Source organism: Ciconia boyciana, chromosome 2, assembly GCF_034638445.1.
Source record: "Ciconia boyciana chromosome 2, ASM3463844v1, whole genome shotgun sequence".
In the NCBI taxonomy this organism is placed as follows: Eukaryota; Metazoa; Chordata; class Aves; order Ciconiiformes; family Ciconiidae; genus Ciconia; species Ciconia boyciana.
This window is the reverse complement of record NC_132935.1, coordinates 167,935,113-167,946,199: the sequence shown is the minus strand read 5'-3', so window position 1 is coordinate 167,946,199 and position 11,087 is coordinate 167,935,113. Positions and strand designations below refer to the sequence as shown.

The window sequence follows — 11,087 nt, the reverse complement described above, 5'->3', positions numbered from 1 at the left end:
CGTTCCCTTCTGAGAGCTGGAAGGATTTTGGCTCTGATAAACGGCAGCCGACTTTGCTCACCTTGGCGTTGTGCTGCAGAGGGGCAGGAGGCCCGGCAAGGACCCCCGGTGCCGAGTGTTCCACCTGCATCCAATTTTTTGCATAAATGAAGAATTTGGAAAGCATTTGGAAGGGATTGAAGCATTTGGAAGGGATTTGGAAGGGATTGAAGCATTTGGAAGGGATTTGGAAGGGATTGAAGCATTTGGAAGGGATTTGGAAGGAATTGAAGAATTTGGAAAGGATTTGGGAGGAATTGAAGCATTTGGAAGGGATTTGGGAGGAATTGAAGAATTGGGAAGGGATTTGGAAGGAATTGAAGAATTTTGAAGGAATTTGGGAGGAATTGAAGAATTTGGAAGGAATTCGGGAGGAATTGAAGAATTTGGGATGAATTTGGGAGGAATTGAAGCATTTGGGAGGAATTTGCGAGGAATTGAAGCATTTGGGAGGAATTTGGGAGGAATTGAAGAATTTGGAAAGAATTTGTCTTCCCCAAAAGCTTGTCTCAAGTTGAAGAAGCGGGGAAGGGCTGGCAGGGACCCTGCCGAGAGCCGGCACAGCTGGAGCAGGTTGCCCAGGGCCTCCTCCAGTTGAGTTCTGGGTGTCTCCAAGAGCAGAGACCCCACAGCCCCTTTGAGCAACCGGTTCCTGTGTTGGCTTATGGTCACCTTGGTGTCCACCAAGACCCCCAGGGCCTTCTCTGACGAGCTGCTGGGTGGGCCCCAGCATGTCCTGGTGCCTGGGGTCGTTCGTCCCCTGGTGCAGGATGTGGCACTTCTCCTTGTGGAACCCCATGAGGTTCCTGCTGGCCCATCTCTCCAGCCTGTTGGGGTCCCTCTGGACGGCAGCATGACCTTCTGGCACATCAACCACTCCTCCTGGTTGGGTGTAATCTGCAAACCTGCTGAGGGTGCGCTCTTGCCCCATCATCTCGATCATTAATGAAGATATGAAACAGTTCTGGCCCCAGTATGGACCTCTGGGGAACACCACCAGTGACCTGCCTCCCTCTGGACCTTGTCCTGCTGATGACTGCTGTCTGGGCCTGGCCGTTGAGCCCATTTTCAGGCCATGCTGATGGCTCCTGACCATCTTCTCGTTGGGTACAACCCCTGGTGGGCTTTGGCTTCCTCAAACCCAACCCTGCACCTCGGGCAGTGTCTGTATCTTCCTCCCACGTCGCCTGTCCCTGCTTCCACCTCTTGTACACGTCCCTCTTGTCCTTGAGCTCAGCCAGGAGCTCCTTGCTCATCCATGCAGACCTCTGGCCACCTCTCCTTGTCTCCTGCCTGTCAGGATGGCCTGTTGGTTGGCTTGGAGAAGATGATCCTTGGAGATCAACCAGCTCTCCTGGACCCCTCTGCTCTCCAGGGCTGTATCCCATGGGATTCTTCCAAGCACGTTCCTGAAGAGGCCAAATTCTGCTCTCTGGAAGCGTCCAGGGTGGTGATCCTGCTTTCTGCCCAGCTCCCCCTTCTCAGGATCTTGAGCTCCACCATCCCATGGTCACTGCAGCCAAGGCTGCCCCTGACCTTCTCATCTCCAACCAGCTTGTCCTTGTTTGTAAGCAGGAGATCCAGTGGAGCACATCTCCTCGTTGGCTCCTCAGTTCCCTGGCTCAGGAAGCCATCCTCCAGGCAGCCTACGGAGTGGTGTGTCCAGTTCTGGTCCCCGCAAGTCAAGAAGGACGCAGACGGACTGGAGAGGGTCCCAAGGAGGGCCAGGACGATGGTCAAAGGGCTGGAGAACCTGCTCTAGGAGGAAAGACTGAAGGAGTTGGGTCTCTTCTCCCTGGAGAGGAGAAGACCTGGGGGGGGGATCACAGTAGTCCAGTACTCAAAGGGTGGAGGCCGTCTCTTCACAAGGAGCCACGTGGAGAAGACAAGGGGCAACGCGTACAAGTTGCACGGGGAGAGGTTTCATCTCAACTTAGGTTGTACGTTGAGACCAGTTGTTTGCTGGAAGAATGTCCCAGGGGACACGGTGGAGTGCCCATCACTAGAGGTTCTCAAGATGAACCTGGATGGGGAGTGAGATAATCCCATCTAGGGTCCCTTCTCCATGGAAGGTTGGACCTGGTTGGATCTGGATCTTTCCAGGGCCAACCTGGGCTGTCCTACGGGTCAGTGATTGACAGCGTCCGTCCCTGGGGACTTCCCAGACACGCCACCCACCAGCTCTGACCCAGGCACGCTTGTCCCTGCTTGATTTACGAGCCTCTAGGAGAATGTACTTGATGGCCTCCACCAGCCAGGAGCTCTGAACCTGTTGGGTGGCTTTGGGCTTCCTCTCGCTGCGCGTGGCAGTGCAGATGGGGGTTGAAGGGAGGGTCATCTCCTGGGCAGGGTTCCTTGACGTTCTGGAGGTTCCTGCTTGGCCTCAGGGAGGGCGAACGCTCCCAAGGCTGGTGTTTGGTCAAACCCAGCTTGTTTGCTGTGAGGGACAGATGTCTTCACCGCTCCGCCCAGCCATAAAACACCCCGGGGGGGCTGGAAAGCCCCGGCCGTGGGGCAGGGTGGCTTCTTCACCCAGCCCCGTGGGAGAACGGGGGTGAGAAACCCAATGTGGTGTCACCCAACGTCCCCATCAAACCTGGGTCAGCTCTTTGGTGGTCACCTTGGGGCGCACCTTGCCCCGGCGTGGTGGCTCACGGTGCCCGAGGCCAGCGCCCTCCGGGGCCAGCGCCCTCCATGGTCGTGTTGTGACTTGATAGCGCCCTTGTCCTCGCTGTCACCCTCCCCGGGCACGCGGTGCCCTCCCACGGGGACCCCCATGGCAGGGAGACCCCAAACCCTGTGGCCTCCCTTCTGCTGAGCCCCGGAGGTGGCTGGCAACACCCGTCCCCAGGGCTGGGACAGCTGCTCCGGTGGCCTGGGGACCAAGGGGGGACGGACTTAGCTCCCGGCCGGATTCAGCCCACCGGGAATTTCCCGGTGGCACAGGGGGAAGCGTCAACCTGCGGCTACGCCCATGGCGGCGCTGCCGGCACCGCCAGGGCAGCTCCCATAAAAGGGCTCCCCGGCACGGCGGGTGGCAGGAGGCAGGATGAGGCCGTGCCGAGCGGTGCCGGTGCTGCTGCTGCTGCTGGGACTGGCCGGAGCCACCACGCCGGGGCCGGATGGATCCACGCCGGGGTCGGACGGATCCACGCCGGGGTTGCCCGGATCCATCCCGCCGTCCCCACCGGGGCTCTGGGCCGTGAGCTACGGGGACGTCGTCTCGGCGGCCGTGGAGCTGCTCAACGCGAGGGCCGTCAGTCCCTACGTCCTGCGGCTCCGGGAAGCCCAGGCTCCGTCCGACTGGGTGAGTGCCGAGCTCCTCCGGCCCGGGAGACGCGCCGGGCGCGGGCGGTGCCGGATCCGGCCCTTCTCGGGGCCGAATCTGGCCCGTTTTGGGGGCTGGGGCTGACCCCCTGTGGGGCTGGAGCCCACCCACCTTGGGGCTGAGCCCGACCCATCCCCAGGCTGGATGCGGCCCCTCTCAGGGCTGGATCCGGCCCGTTTCGGGGCTGGGCGTCGGGGACAGCGGTGCCGTGGGGTCCCTGATGGGTCCTGTCCCCTCTCCCAGCTTGGGGACCTGCAGCGCCGGCAGGAGCTGAGCTTCACCGTCGAGGAGACCTCGTGCCGGGCACCAGGGATGGCCACCGCCGCCTGCAAGAGCCTCTGGCTCAGGGTGAGGCTTCGTCCCGTGGGGCCGCCCGCTGTCATCCCCACTGGGGACCTGGGGAGCGGCCGATGGGGAAACTGAGGCACGGGGTTCGGGGCTGCTCTCGGCCTCGTCTTCCCCACGTCCCCCTCTGCTTCCCCGCAGGCGGTGAGTTGGTGCCGGGGCTCCGTCTTCCTCGAGCAGCAGCAGCCCACGGTCGAGCTCTCCTGCGAGAAGGTGCCCACCACGGTAAGAAGGTGCCCGAAATGGCACCGTCCCCACCGCGTCCCCTGGCTTCGCCACCCGCTCCCCTCCCCGGCTGCCATGGGACGCGTCCCCAGGGGGTCACCCAGATCCCCCCCCGCCCCATCTCCCTGAGGTTTGACGCCACTGCTTCTCCTCCCAGCTCGGCCTTATCCGGAAATCCAAGCTCACGAGCTTTTTTGCCAGGATCAAGGCGCATTTCAGGGGTTTCTTCCAGTGCGGAAAGATCTGGATCCGCGACAGGCTCAACCTCAAAAACCCCACAGCCTGAGCGGGGGACGCCGTATGTGTCCCCCCCCCAGCCCTCCGCCCCCCGCCCGGGCGCTCTGCTTGCAATAAACGTCCCTGCAACCTGCCTGGTGTCACCCCGGTCCCTGCGGGTCCCTGCGCCGCCCCGTCCCCCTGCACCCCACGGTCCCCGAGGGCTCGTGGTCCCACCCCCCCCCCCCCCATGCCCAGCCGAGGGGCTCGGAGGGCTGGGGACACCGCGGGGAGTGGGTGTCCCCGAGGGGGACCGGGCCTGCCACCGCCCATGCTCGGGACACGCTCAGGACCCCCACCCTGTCCCCCCCCTGCCCCCCAAAAAAAAACCTGCCGCTCTGCGGGCTGGGGCCAGGCGTTTCCGGAGCGGGGGAGCCGAGCCCCGGGGTGGGTTCCTGGGGGGGGATAGAAGGGGACACGGGGGTGGCCGTGGGGACAAGGATGCCGAGCTCCTGGGCGCTGGTGCTGGTGGTGCTGGGGGGGGCCTGCGCCCTCCCCGCCCCGGTCCCCCTCGCCTACCCCCAGGCGCTGGCCCAGGCCGTCGACTCCTACAGCCAGCGCCCCGAGGTGCGGAACACCTTCAGCGCCGACCCCGAGCCCGCCCCGGTGAGTGCCACCACCCAGGGACACTGCGGGGTCCCCCGGCGTCCCTGTGGGGACATCGGGGGGATGCCAGGCCCTACGCGTGGTGGGGTGTTTTGGGGTGTGGGGTGGGATGTGGGGGGATGCTCCCCCCTGGCTTGGCCCCGGGGAACCCGGTGATGGGTGCCACCTCTCCCTGGTGGCTGCCACCGCGCTGTCCCCGTCTCCGTCCCCACAGGACACCCAGCTCAGCTCCCTGCAGCGCCTCGATTTCATCACGGAGACGCGACGCCCGGCGCGCTCTGGCGCCCGCCGCGACGCCTGCGAGCTCAAGGACGACGGCGTGAGGGCCTTGGGGGGGTCCTCCACCTCTCGTGGGGTCCCCAGCCTGGGGACTGTCCCCCCCACGTGTCCCCACACTCAGCCCCCCGCTCTCCGCAGCTCCGTGCCCTGGCGTGGCGGCCACCCCGTGCTCGACGTCACCTGCGCGGACTCCGCCGTGGATGTGAGTTGGGGGGTCCCGGGGAGGGGGGCACAGGCTGCGGGGTGCAACCCCAGCGCCTGGAGAGGGGGGAGTCGGGGGGTCCCCATGGGCCCCCCCCGCCGTGACGCCTCCTCTCCCCGCAGCCCGTCCGCGTCAAGCGCTTCTGGCCACTGCTGACGGTGGCCATCAAGACGGTGGCCACCAGCATCAGCGTCTTCAAGGCCACCAAGAGGAAATGAGACCCCCCGGGTGTCCCCCTTGGGACACCCCCCTCGGGCACCCCCCCGCTCCCCAAATAAAGCTGCTTCCCGGCCCCACTGTGCCTTTTTCTGCTGCCGTCACCCTGCCGGGGACCGGGGACACGCGGGCTGGGGGTGACGCTGATGGAGGAGGGTCCTGAGGTGGGGGCAGCGGGGTCGACCCCCCCCCGGTCGGCACCACCGGCTCCCCGGGGCCTCATCCTGGCACCGGCCTCGTGCGGGGACTCGAGCCCCCGGGACTGGGTCCCCCACTGTGCCCCGAGACACCTTGGGGACAAGAGGGTCCCCTGGGAGCCTGTGCCAGCTGCGGGGACCCCATGGGGGGGGGTGCGTGTGGGGCACAGACCCACGGGACCGTTGGCCTGTTGCAGGGGTGGAGGGGACGGGAGGGGACATCCCCGGGGTCCCACGGGGTCACCGGAGCCGGGGCTGCAGCCACGACGCCGGGGTGGCCGCTCTCGGGTCGCGGGGGTCCCCGTGCACCCCGTCCCCATGTCCCAGTGTCCCCATCCCAAAGCGCGGGTGCCGGCCCCGCTGGCATGGCTGAGCCGTGGGGGTCCCTCAGGAGCCGAACCCCCCCGTCCCTTCTCTTGGGGCACACAGCCCTGGTGCCACCCCTCTGCCAACGCCACCGGTTTTGGGGACGAAACACCGCGGGGACGATGACGCCGTGGGGACGAGGGGAGGTGGGATGTGAATGGCTTCTTTTTTTTTGGGGGGGGGCTCCCCGGAGCAAAGCTGAGCCCTGCCCCCAGTGCCGACCCCACGTCCCCTCGGGGGCCGAGCCCTCGGGGATCCCCAAAGCGGGGACGTTGCGGGGTGGGGGGGGGCGGTGGCGAATGATGCGGGGAGAGGAGCCCACCCGGCTCCTGCCTGCGCCCCCTCCCCCTGTGCCTCAGTTTCCCCCTCCCCTGCACCCCAGGAGGCAGCCAGGAGCCCGGCTCACGCACTCCGGCCGTCACCGGCCCCTTTATTCCTTCAGCCCAGGCGGATGGAGCCCCTGGCGTAGAAGTTGAAGCTGACCCTGGGCCGAAAGCGCCGGACCCTGCTCAGGAAACGCCCGAACCGACCCCGCTGGATGAGAACCGGCTGCCGGAGGGACGGCGGGGTCACGGGGGGGTGTCGGGGGGGGCCGCTCCGGACCCCGCACCCCGCACCCAGCGTCACACGGGTGGGACCGAGCACCCCGCACCCGGCATCCTGCGCACCCGGAACGCCATCCGGGACCCCGAACCAGCACCCCGCAGCTGGGACCCCACCCGGGACCCCGCACCCAGCACCCCGCACCCAGGAGCCCTCACTCAGGAGCCTGCACCAGGGACCCAACACCCAGGACCCCACCCGGGACCCCACACCCGGCACCCTGCACCCAGGACCCCCACCCCCAGCACCCTGCACCCAGGAACCACACCTGGGACCCCACACCCGGGACCCCTGCAAGGACCCCGCACCCGGTACCCTGCACCCAGGACCCTGCACCCAGGAACCACACCTGGGACCCCACACCCAGGACCCCTGCAGGACCCCGCACCTGGGACCCTGCACCCAAGAGCTACACCAGGGACCCCACACCTGGGACCCCACACCCAGGACCCCTGTAGGACCCTGCACCCAGGACCCCACACCCAGCACCCTGCACCCAGGACCCCACAGCCGGGACCCCACACCCAGGACCCCTGCAGGACCCTGCACCCAGGACCCCACACCCGGGACCCCACACCCAGGACCCTTGCAGGACCCCACACCCAGCACCCTGCACCCAGGAACCACACCTGGGACCCCACACCCAGGACCCCTGCAGGACCCCGCACCCAGGACCCCACACCCAGGACCCCACACCCAGGACCCCTGCAGGACCCCGCACCCAGGACCCCACACCCAGCACCCTGCACCCAGGACCCCACACCCGGGACCCCACACCCAGGACCCCTGCAGGACCCTGCACCCAGGACCCCCCACCCAGGTCCCTGCGGGTGCCCCAGGACCCCCCCCATCCCACCCTCCGCCGCCTGCGGGCTGGAGACATCGTGGCAGGACCGAGCCATCGGGGTGTCCCTTTTGAGGGCAGGGACACCAACACCCAGCACCCCACCCGTGGGTGCCCCCATCCACGGTCAGCGGGTGCCGGGGGTGGGTGCCGTCCCCCCCACTCACGTTGGAAGAGGCGTCGGCGCAGCGCAGGTCGATCTCGGGGGACGTCTGCTGGAACTGCACCGGCCCCGAGCACTCCTTGATGACCTGGGGACACACGCACACGACAGCCAGCGTCACCCCGGGGACCCCGCGTGAGGACACCCGGGACCCCCCCGCCGTCCCCCACCCATCCTCATCCTCACCCCGTTCTCCTTGAAGTCGCAGTCGTCGGGGTTCACCTGGGTGCTCTGGGTGCACTCCGTCTCCATCATGGTGAAGTTGAGTTGCCGCACGGTGCTCAGATCGAGGCCCTGCGGGGACGCGGAGCGGGTGGTCACCGGTGGGTGGGTGGGGGTCACCGGTGGGTGGGGGGGGGGGGTCACGAGTGGGGTGGCACTCACCGGGGTGGGCTCGGGGTCGGCGCTGAGCAGCCTGAAGATGTTCTGCACCTCGGGGCGCTGGTTGTAGGAGTCGATGGCCTGGGCCAGCGCCTGGGTGTAGGCGAGGGGGACCGGGGCGGGGAGGGCGCAGGCCCCCCCCAGCACCACCAGCACCAGCGCCCAGGAGCTCGGCATCCTTGTCCCCACGGCCACCCCCGTGTCCCCTTTTATCCCCCCCCCGGGAACCCACCCCGGGGCTCGGCTCCCCCGCTCCGGAAACGCCTGGCCCCAGCCCACAGAGCGGCAGTTTTTTTTTTTGGGGGGGGGGGGGACAGGGGGGGGGGGTCCTGAGCGTGTCCTGAGCGTGGGCGGTGGCAGGCCCGGTCCCCCTCGGGGACACCCACTCCCCGCGGTGTCCCCAGCCCTCCGAGCCCCTCGGCTGGGCATGGGGGGGGGTTGTGGGACCGCGAGCCCTCGGGGACCGTCCCCGCTTCCTGGGGGGGTGCAGGGACCCGCAGGGACCGGGGTGACACCAGGCATTGCCCGTAATGGGGTGGTGCCCCCCGGCTTTGCGCAACCCCAGGCTTGCCCCATCCCTGTTGCCCAACGCGGGGGGTGCCCCCCCCCCGCCCCCCAACCTGTGTCACCCCCACACACGCACACGTACGACCCCGAAATATCTTTATTCCAGCCCTGCAGGGGACGGGGGTCCACGGGATGTCCCCAGGAGGGATCCGCCGGCGGGGGGCCGAGGCCGCGGGGGTGGCTGCGAGGATGAGGATGATGATGATGGGTGACCCGGGCTGGCGCCGAAGGCTCGTGGGGTGCCGGGGGAGCGGGGCTGGGCGCTGCCGCCGGGCTGCTGGGGGGAGAAATAAGGGTGGGCTTCACCCTGCAGCCAAAAAATGTCCCCAAAGTGTGTGTGTGTGTGTGGGGGGACACATCCCCGCCGCTGGGCCCCCCGCCCAGAGGATGGGGGGACCTGGAGCCCTCACCGGCTCCCGGCCGCACTCCACCATCGACAGCGGCACGTCGGGCAGGAAGGCGAAGACGGAGACCTGGGCCGTGCACCGCTGCACCTGGGGGACGTAGTGACCCTGAGGACCTCGGGGACACCTTTCTGTCCCCTTCCGTGTTTCGGGGGGGGAGTCGGTCCCACGCTTACCCTGCCCGGCCGGGCTTGGCACCCGGCGCCGCGGCGGTCGGGGAGGTTTTTGGGGCAGGCGGGTTGGCGGGCCGTGAAGTTGATGCTGAAATGGGTGCCCCAGTCAAACGTCTGCCAGGGTGGAAAGGACGGAGCCGTCAGCGGCTTCCCAGCGCCGGAGGGGAAAGGGGTCCCCACCGGGACGGGTGCCCGAGCCAGGGGCACCCGGCTGCACCCACCGCATCGCCCACCCCGCTCCTACCGTCCTGGCGACTCCCAGCAGCTTGAGCAGCCTCAGCTCCTGCCCGTGGGTCTCCAGCACCGAACGAGCCAGGTCGCGGGGAGCCGGCAGCCCCGGTGGGACCGCGGCACCCGCCGCCAGCAGCACGGCTCCCAGCACCAGCGCCATGCGGCCGAGGGAGAAGCGGGAGGACGAGGGAATGGGCTGTCGGCAAGGCTGGGGGCCCCCGGCTCGGCCGGCTTCGCCTCCAGGATAAACACCGGGCCCCCGCTGCCGCGGGGAAGGGATCGGGTTGCCGGTGTTTTCCTTGGCACGGTGCCGTGGTGGGCGCTCGCCTGCGTCTGGCTGGGATGCGGCGATGCCGGAGGCTCGGCAGGGCCGATCCCCCTCCGCGGCCCCTTCCCTTCGTCCGCTCCCAATTGCGCGGCAGGACGGTACGGCCGATGTCCCTGGGACCCACCCGGCCACGCTCGGCATCCTGCTCCTCCCGAGCCGGGAGCCAGAGCATCCTCCCAGCTCCTACGGAGAGAAAAACCAGGAGCCCCCTCCCCCTCCCTCTTTCTTCCCAGTTTTTGGGTTTTCTTTAAATCCCTCCCGCTCTGCTCAGAGCTCAGACTCATCTAAACACCCCGTCCCCAGACCGAGATCACGCCATCACGCCCAAAACCCTCCCCGCCTCACCCAAAGATGCCACACCAGCTGGCCAGGGGACGAATTTCTCTTGGTTTTAATATAAAAAGGGTGAAGTGACAGTAAAAGTGCCCTTCTGAGGTGGGGACGAGGGCTGGCGAAAGCCCCGGTGCGAGGGCGGTGGGTGGGGACGGCAGCGTGCTTTGCGGACACAGAAACGTGCCGCTATTACGAGGCTCTTGAATGCATTTTGCAACATTTTTGGGTTTTCCTTGAATTCGAGGACGGGGGATTTGGGGAGGATTGCACCGAGCGGATCACGCTCTCCCAGGAATTTACATTCCCTGGGTGACCGGGGCTCGTTTTCCCAAAATGCAGAATTTTTCTGTCCCCGTACAGACACCAGCAGTTTGGGGCCAAGGAGGGAGCTGCCGCAGCCTTGCTGAAGGGCCAGGAGCTCCCCTTTCTCGTTGGCTCATCCACAAGGGAAAAGCAAAGAAATCCCCGGGGACCGAAAGCCGGGGAGCTCGAGCAGCGTGGCTGGGGGGCGGCCGAGTCCCAGCTTGGGAGCCTGTGGGTCATCAGCAGCCCCGGCTTTAGCAGGTCTCGGAGCCGCTGCTCTCGCGAGCGTATTTGATCCAATATTCACGTTCTTACGGACACGAAACCCCGGCTGGGAGGGAGAAGGGACGCAAGACGGGACAACAGCAGAGCGGGAGAGCAGCTCCACTCTCGTCAAAGCCTCCTCTGCACAGGGCGACAGCAGGACAAGTCCTGGAGAAGAGAAGAGGCTACGGGGTGGGAGAGAAGAGGCGGTGGGAGCAGGAGCTGCATGACTGCCCCCAGCAGCACTCGAGCCGGGGGAACTCGGGCAGAGACAGAAAAAGGCCCTGCGGTCCTTCCCTCCTTCTGCAAAGACCCCGCTGCGGCTCCCGCTCAGTTATTTCTGCAATTCACGGCCCGAAAAGCAACTTCATTTCGATTCCAGTGTTTGTGGGTGGGTTGTTTTGGTTTGGTTTT

At 66.8% G+C, this 11,087-nt stretch overlaps 3 protein-coding genes across 3 annotated transcripts; 2 read left to right on the top strand and 1 right to left on the bottom strand.

Annotated features, from left to right (window-relative positions):
• Window positions 1-495: 495 nt before the first annotated feature.
• Window positions 496-4,482, top strand: LOC140648615 (cathelicidin-B1-like). Its single transcript, XM_072854899.1, has 4 exons — window positions 496-3,346; window positions 3,611-3,715; window positions 3,854-3,937; window positions 4,095-4,482. The coding sequence occupies exons 1-4, from the start codon at window positions 3,089-3,091 to the stop codon at window positions 4,221-4,223; spliced, it is 576 nt and encodes a 191-aa protein (XP_072711000.1). The 5' UTR covers window positions 496-3,088; the 3' UTR covers window positions 4,224-4,482.
• A 44-nt stretch (window positions 4,483-4,526) lies between these two features.
• On the top strand, window positions 4,527-5,553 carry LOC140647209 (cathelicidin-3-like). Its single transcript, XM_072851574.1, has 3 exons — window positions 4,527-4,819; window positions 5,034-5,300; window positions 5,423-5,553. Exons 1-3 carry the CDS (start codon window positions 4,655-4,657, stop codon window positions 5,516-5,518), a joined length of 528 nt encoding a protein of 175 aa, XP_072707675.1. The 5' UTR covers window positions 4,527-4,654; the 3' UTR covers window positions 5,519-5,553.
• Window positions 5,554-6,517: 964 nt separating this feature from the next.
• On the bottom strand, window positions 6,518-8,247 carry CAMP (cathelicidin antimicrobial peptide). The gene is made up of 4 exons (XM_072851573.1): window positions 8,074-8,247; window positions 7,876-7,983; window positions 7,694-7,777; window positions 6,518-6,628 (listed from the first exon to the last, which is right to left on the bottom strand). The coding sequence occupies exons 1-4, from the start codon at window positions 8,245-8,247 to the stop codon at window positions 6,518-6,520; spliced, it is 477 nt and encodes a 158-aa protein (XP_072707674.1).
• Window positions 8,248-11,087: the final 2,840 nt, after the last annotated feature.

Bases quoted from the DNA above. Each gene is read 5' to 3' on its own strand.
- LOC140648615 (XM_072854899.1), top strand. From the start codon at position 3,089: ATGAGGCCGTGCCGAGCGGTGCCGGTGCTGCTGCTGCTGCTGGGACTG. The intron at 3,347-3,610 runs GTGAGTGCCGAG...CCCCTCTCCCAG, and splicing joins CCCAGGCTCCGTCCGACTGG to CTTGGGGACCTGCAGCGCCG. The intron at 3,716-3,853 runs GTGAGGCTTCGT...GCTTCCCCGCAG, and splicing joins GCAAGAGCCTCTGGCTCAGG to GCGGTGAGTTGGTGCCGGGG.
- LOC140647209 (XM_072851574.1), top strand. From the start codon at position 4,655: ATGCCGAGCTCCTGGGCGCTGGTGCTGGTGGTGCTGGGGGGGGCCTGC. The intron at 4,820-5,033 runs GTGAGTGCCACC...CCGTCCCCACAG, and splicing joins CCGACCCCGAGCCCGCCCCG to GACACCCAGCTCAGCTCCCT. The intron at 5,301-5,422 runs GTGAGTTGGGGG...CTCTCCCCGCAG, and splicing joins GCGCGGACTCCGCCGTGGAT to CCCGTCCGCGTCAAGCGCTT.
- CAMP (XM_072851573.1), bottom strand. From the start codon at position 8,247: ATGCCGAGCTCCTGGGCGCTGGTGCTGGTGGTGCTGGGGGGGGCCTGC. The intron at 7,984-8,073 runs GTGAGTGCCACC...GCGTCCCCGCAG, and splicing joins CCGACCCCGAGCCCACCCCG to GGCCTCGATCTGAGCACCGT. The intron at 6,629-7,693 runs GTGAGTGGGGGG...TCCCTCCGGCAG, and splicing joins GCGCCGACGCCTCTTCCAAC to CCGGTTCTCATCCAGCGGGG.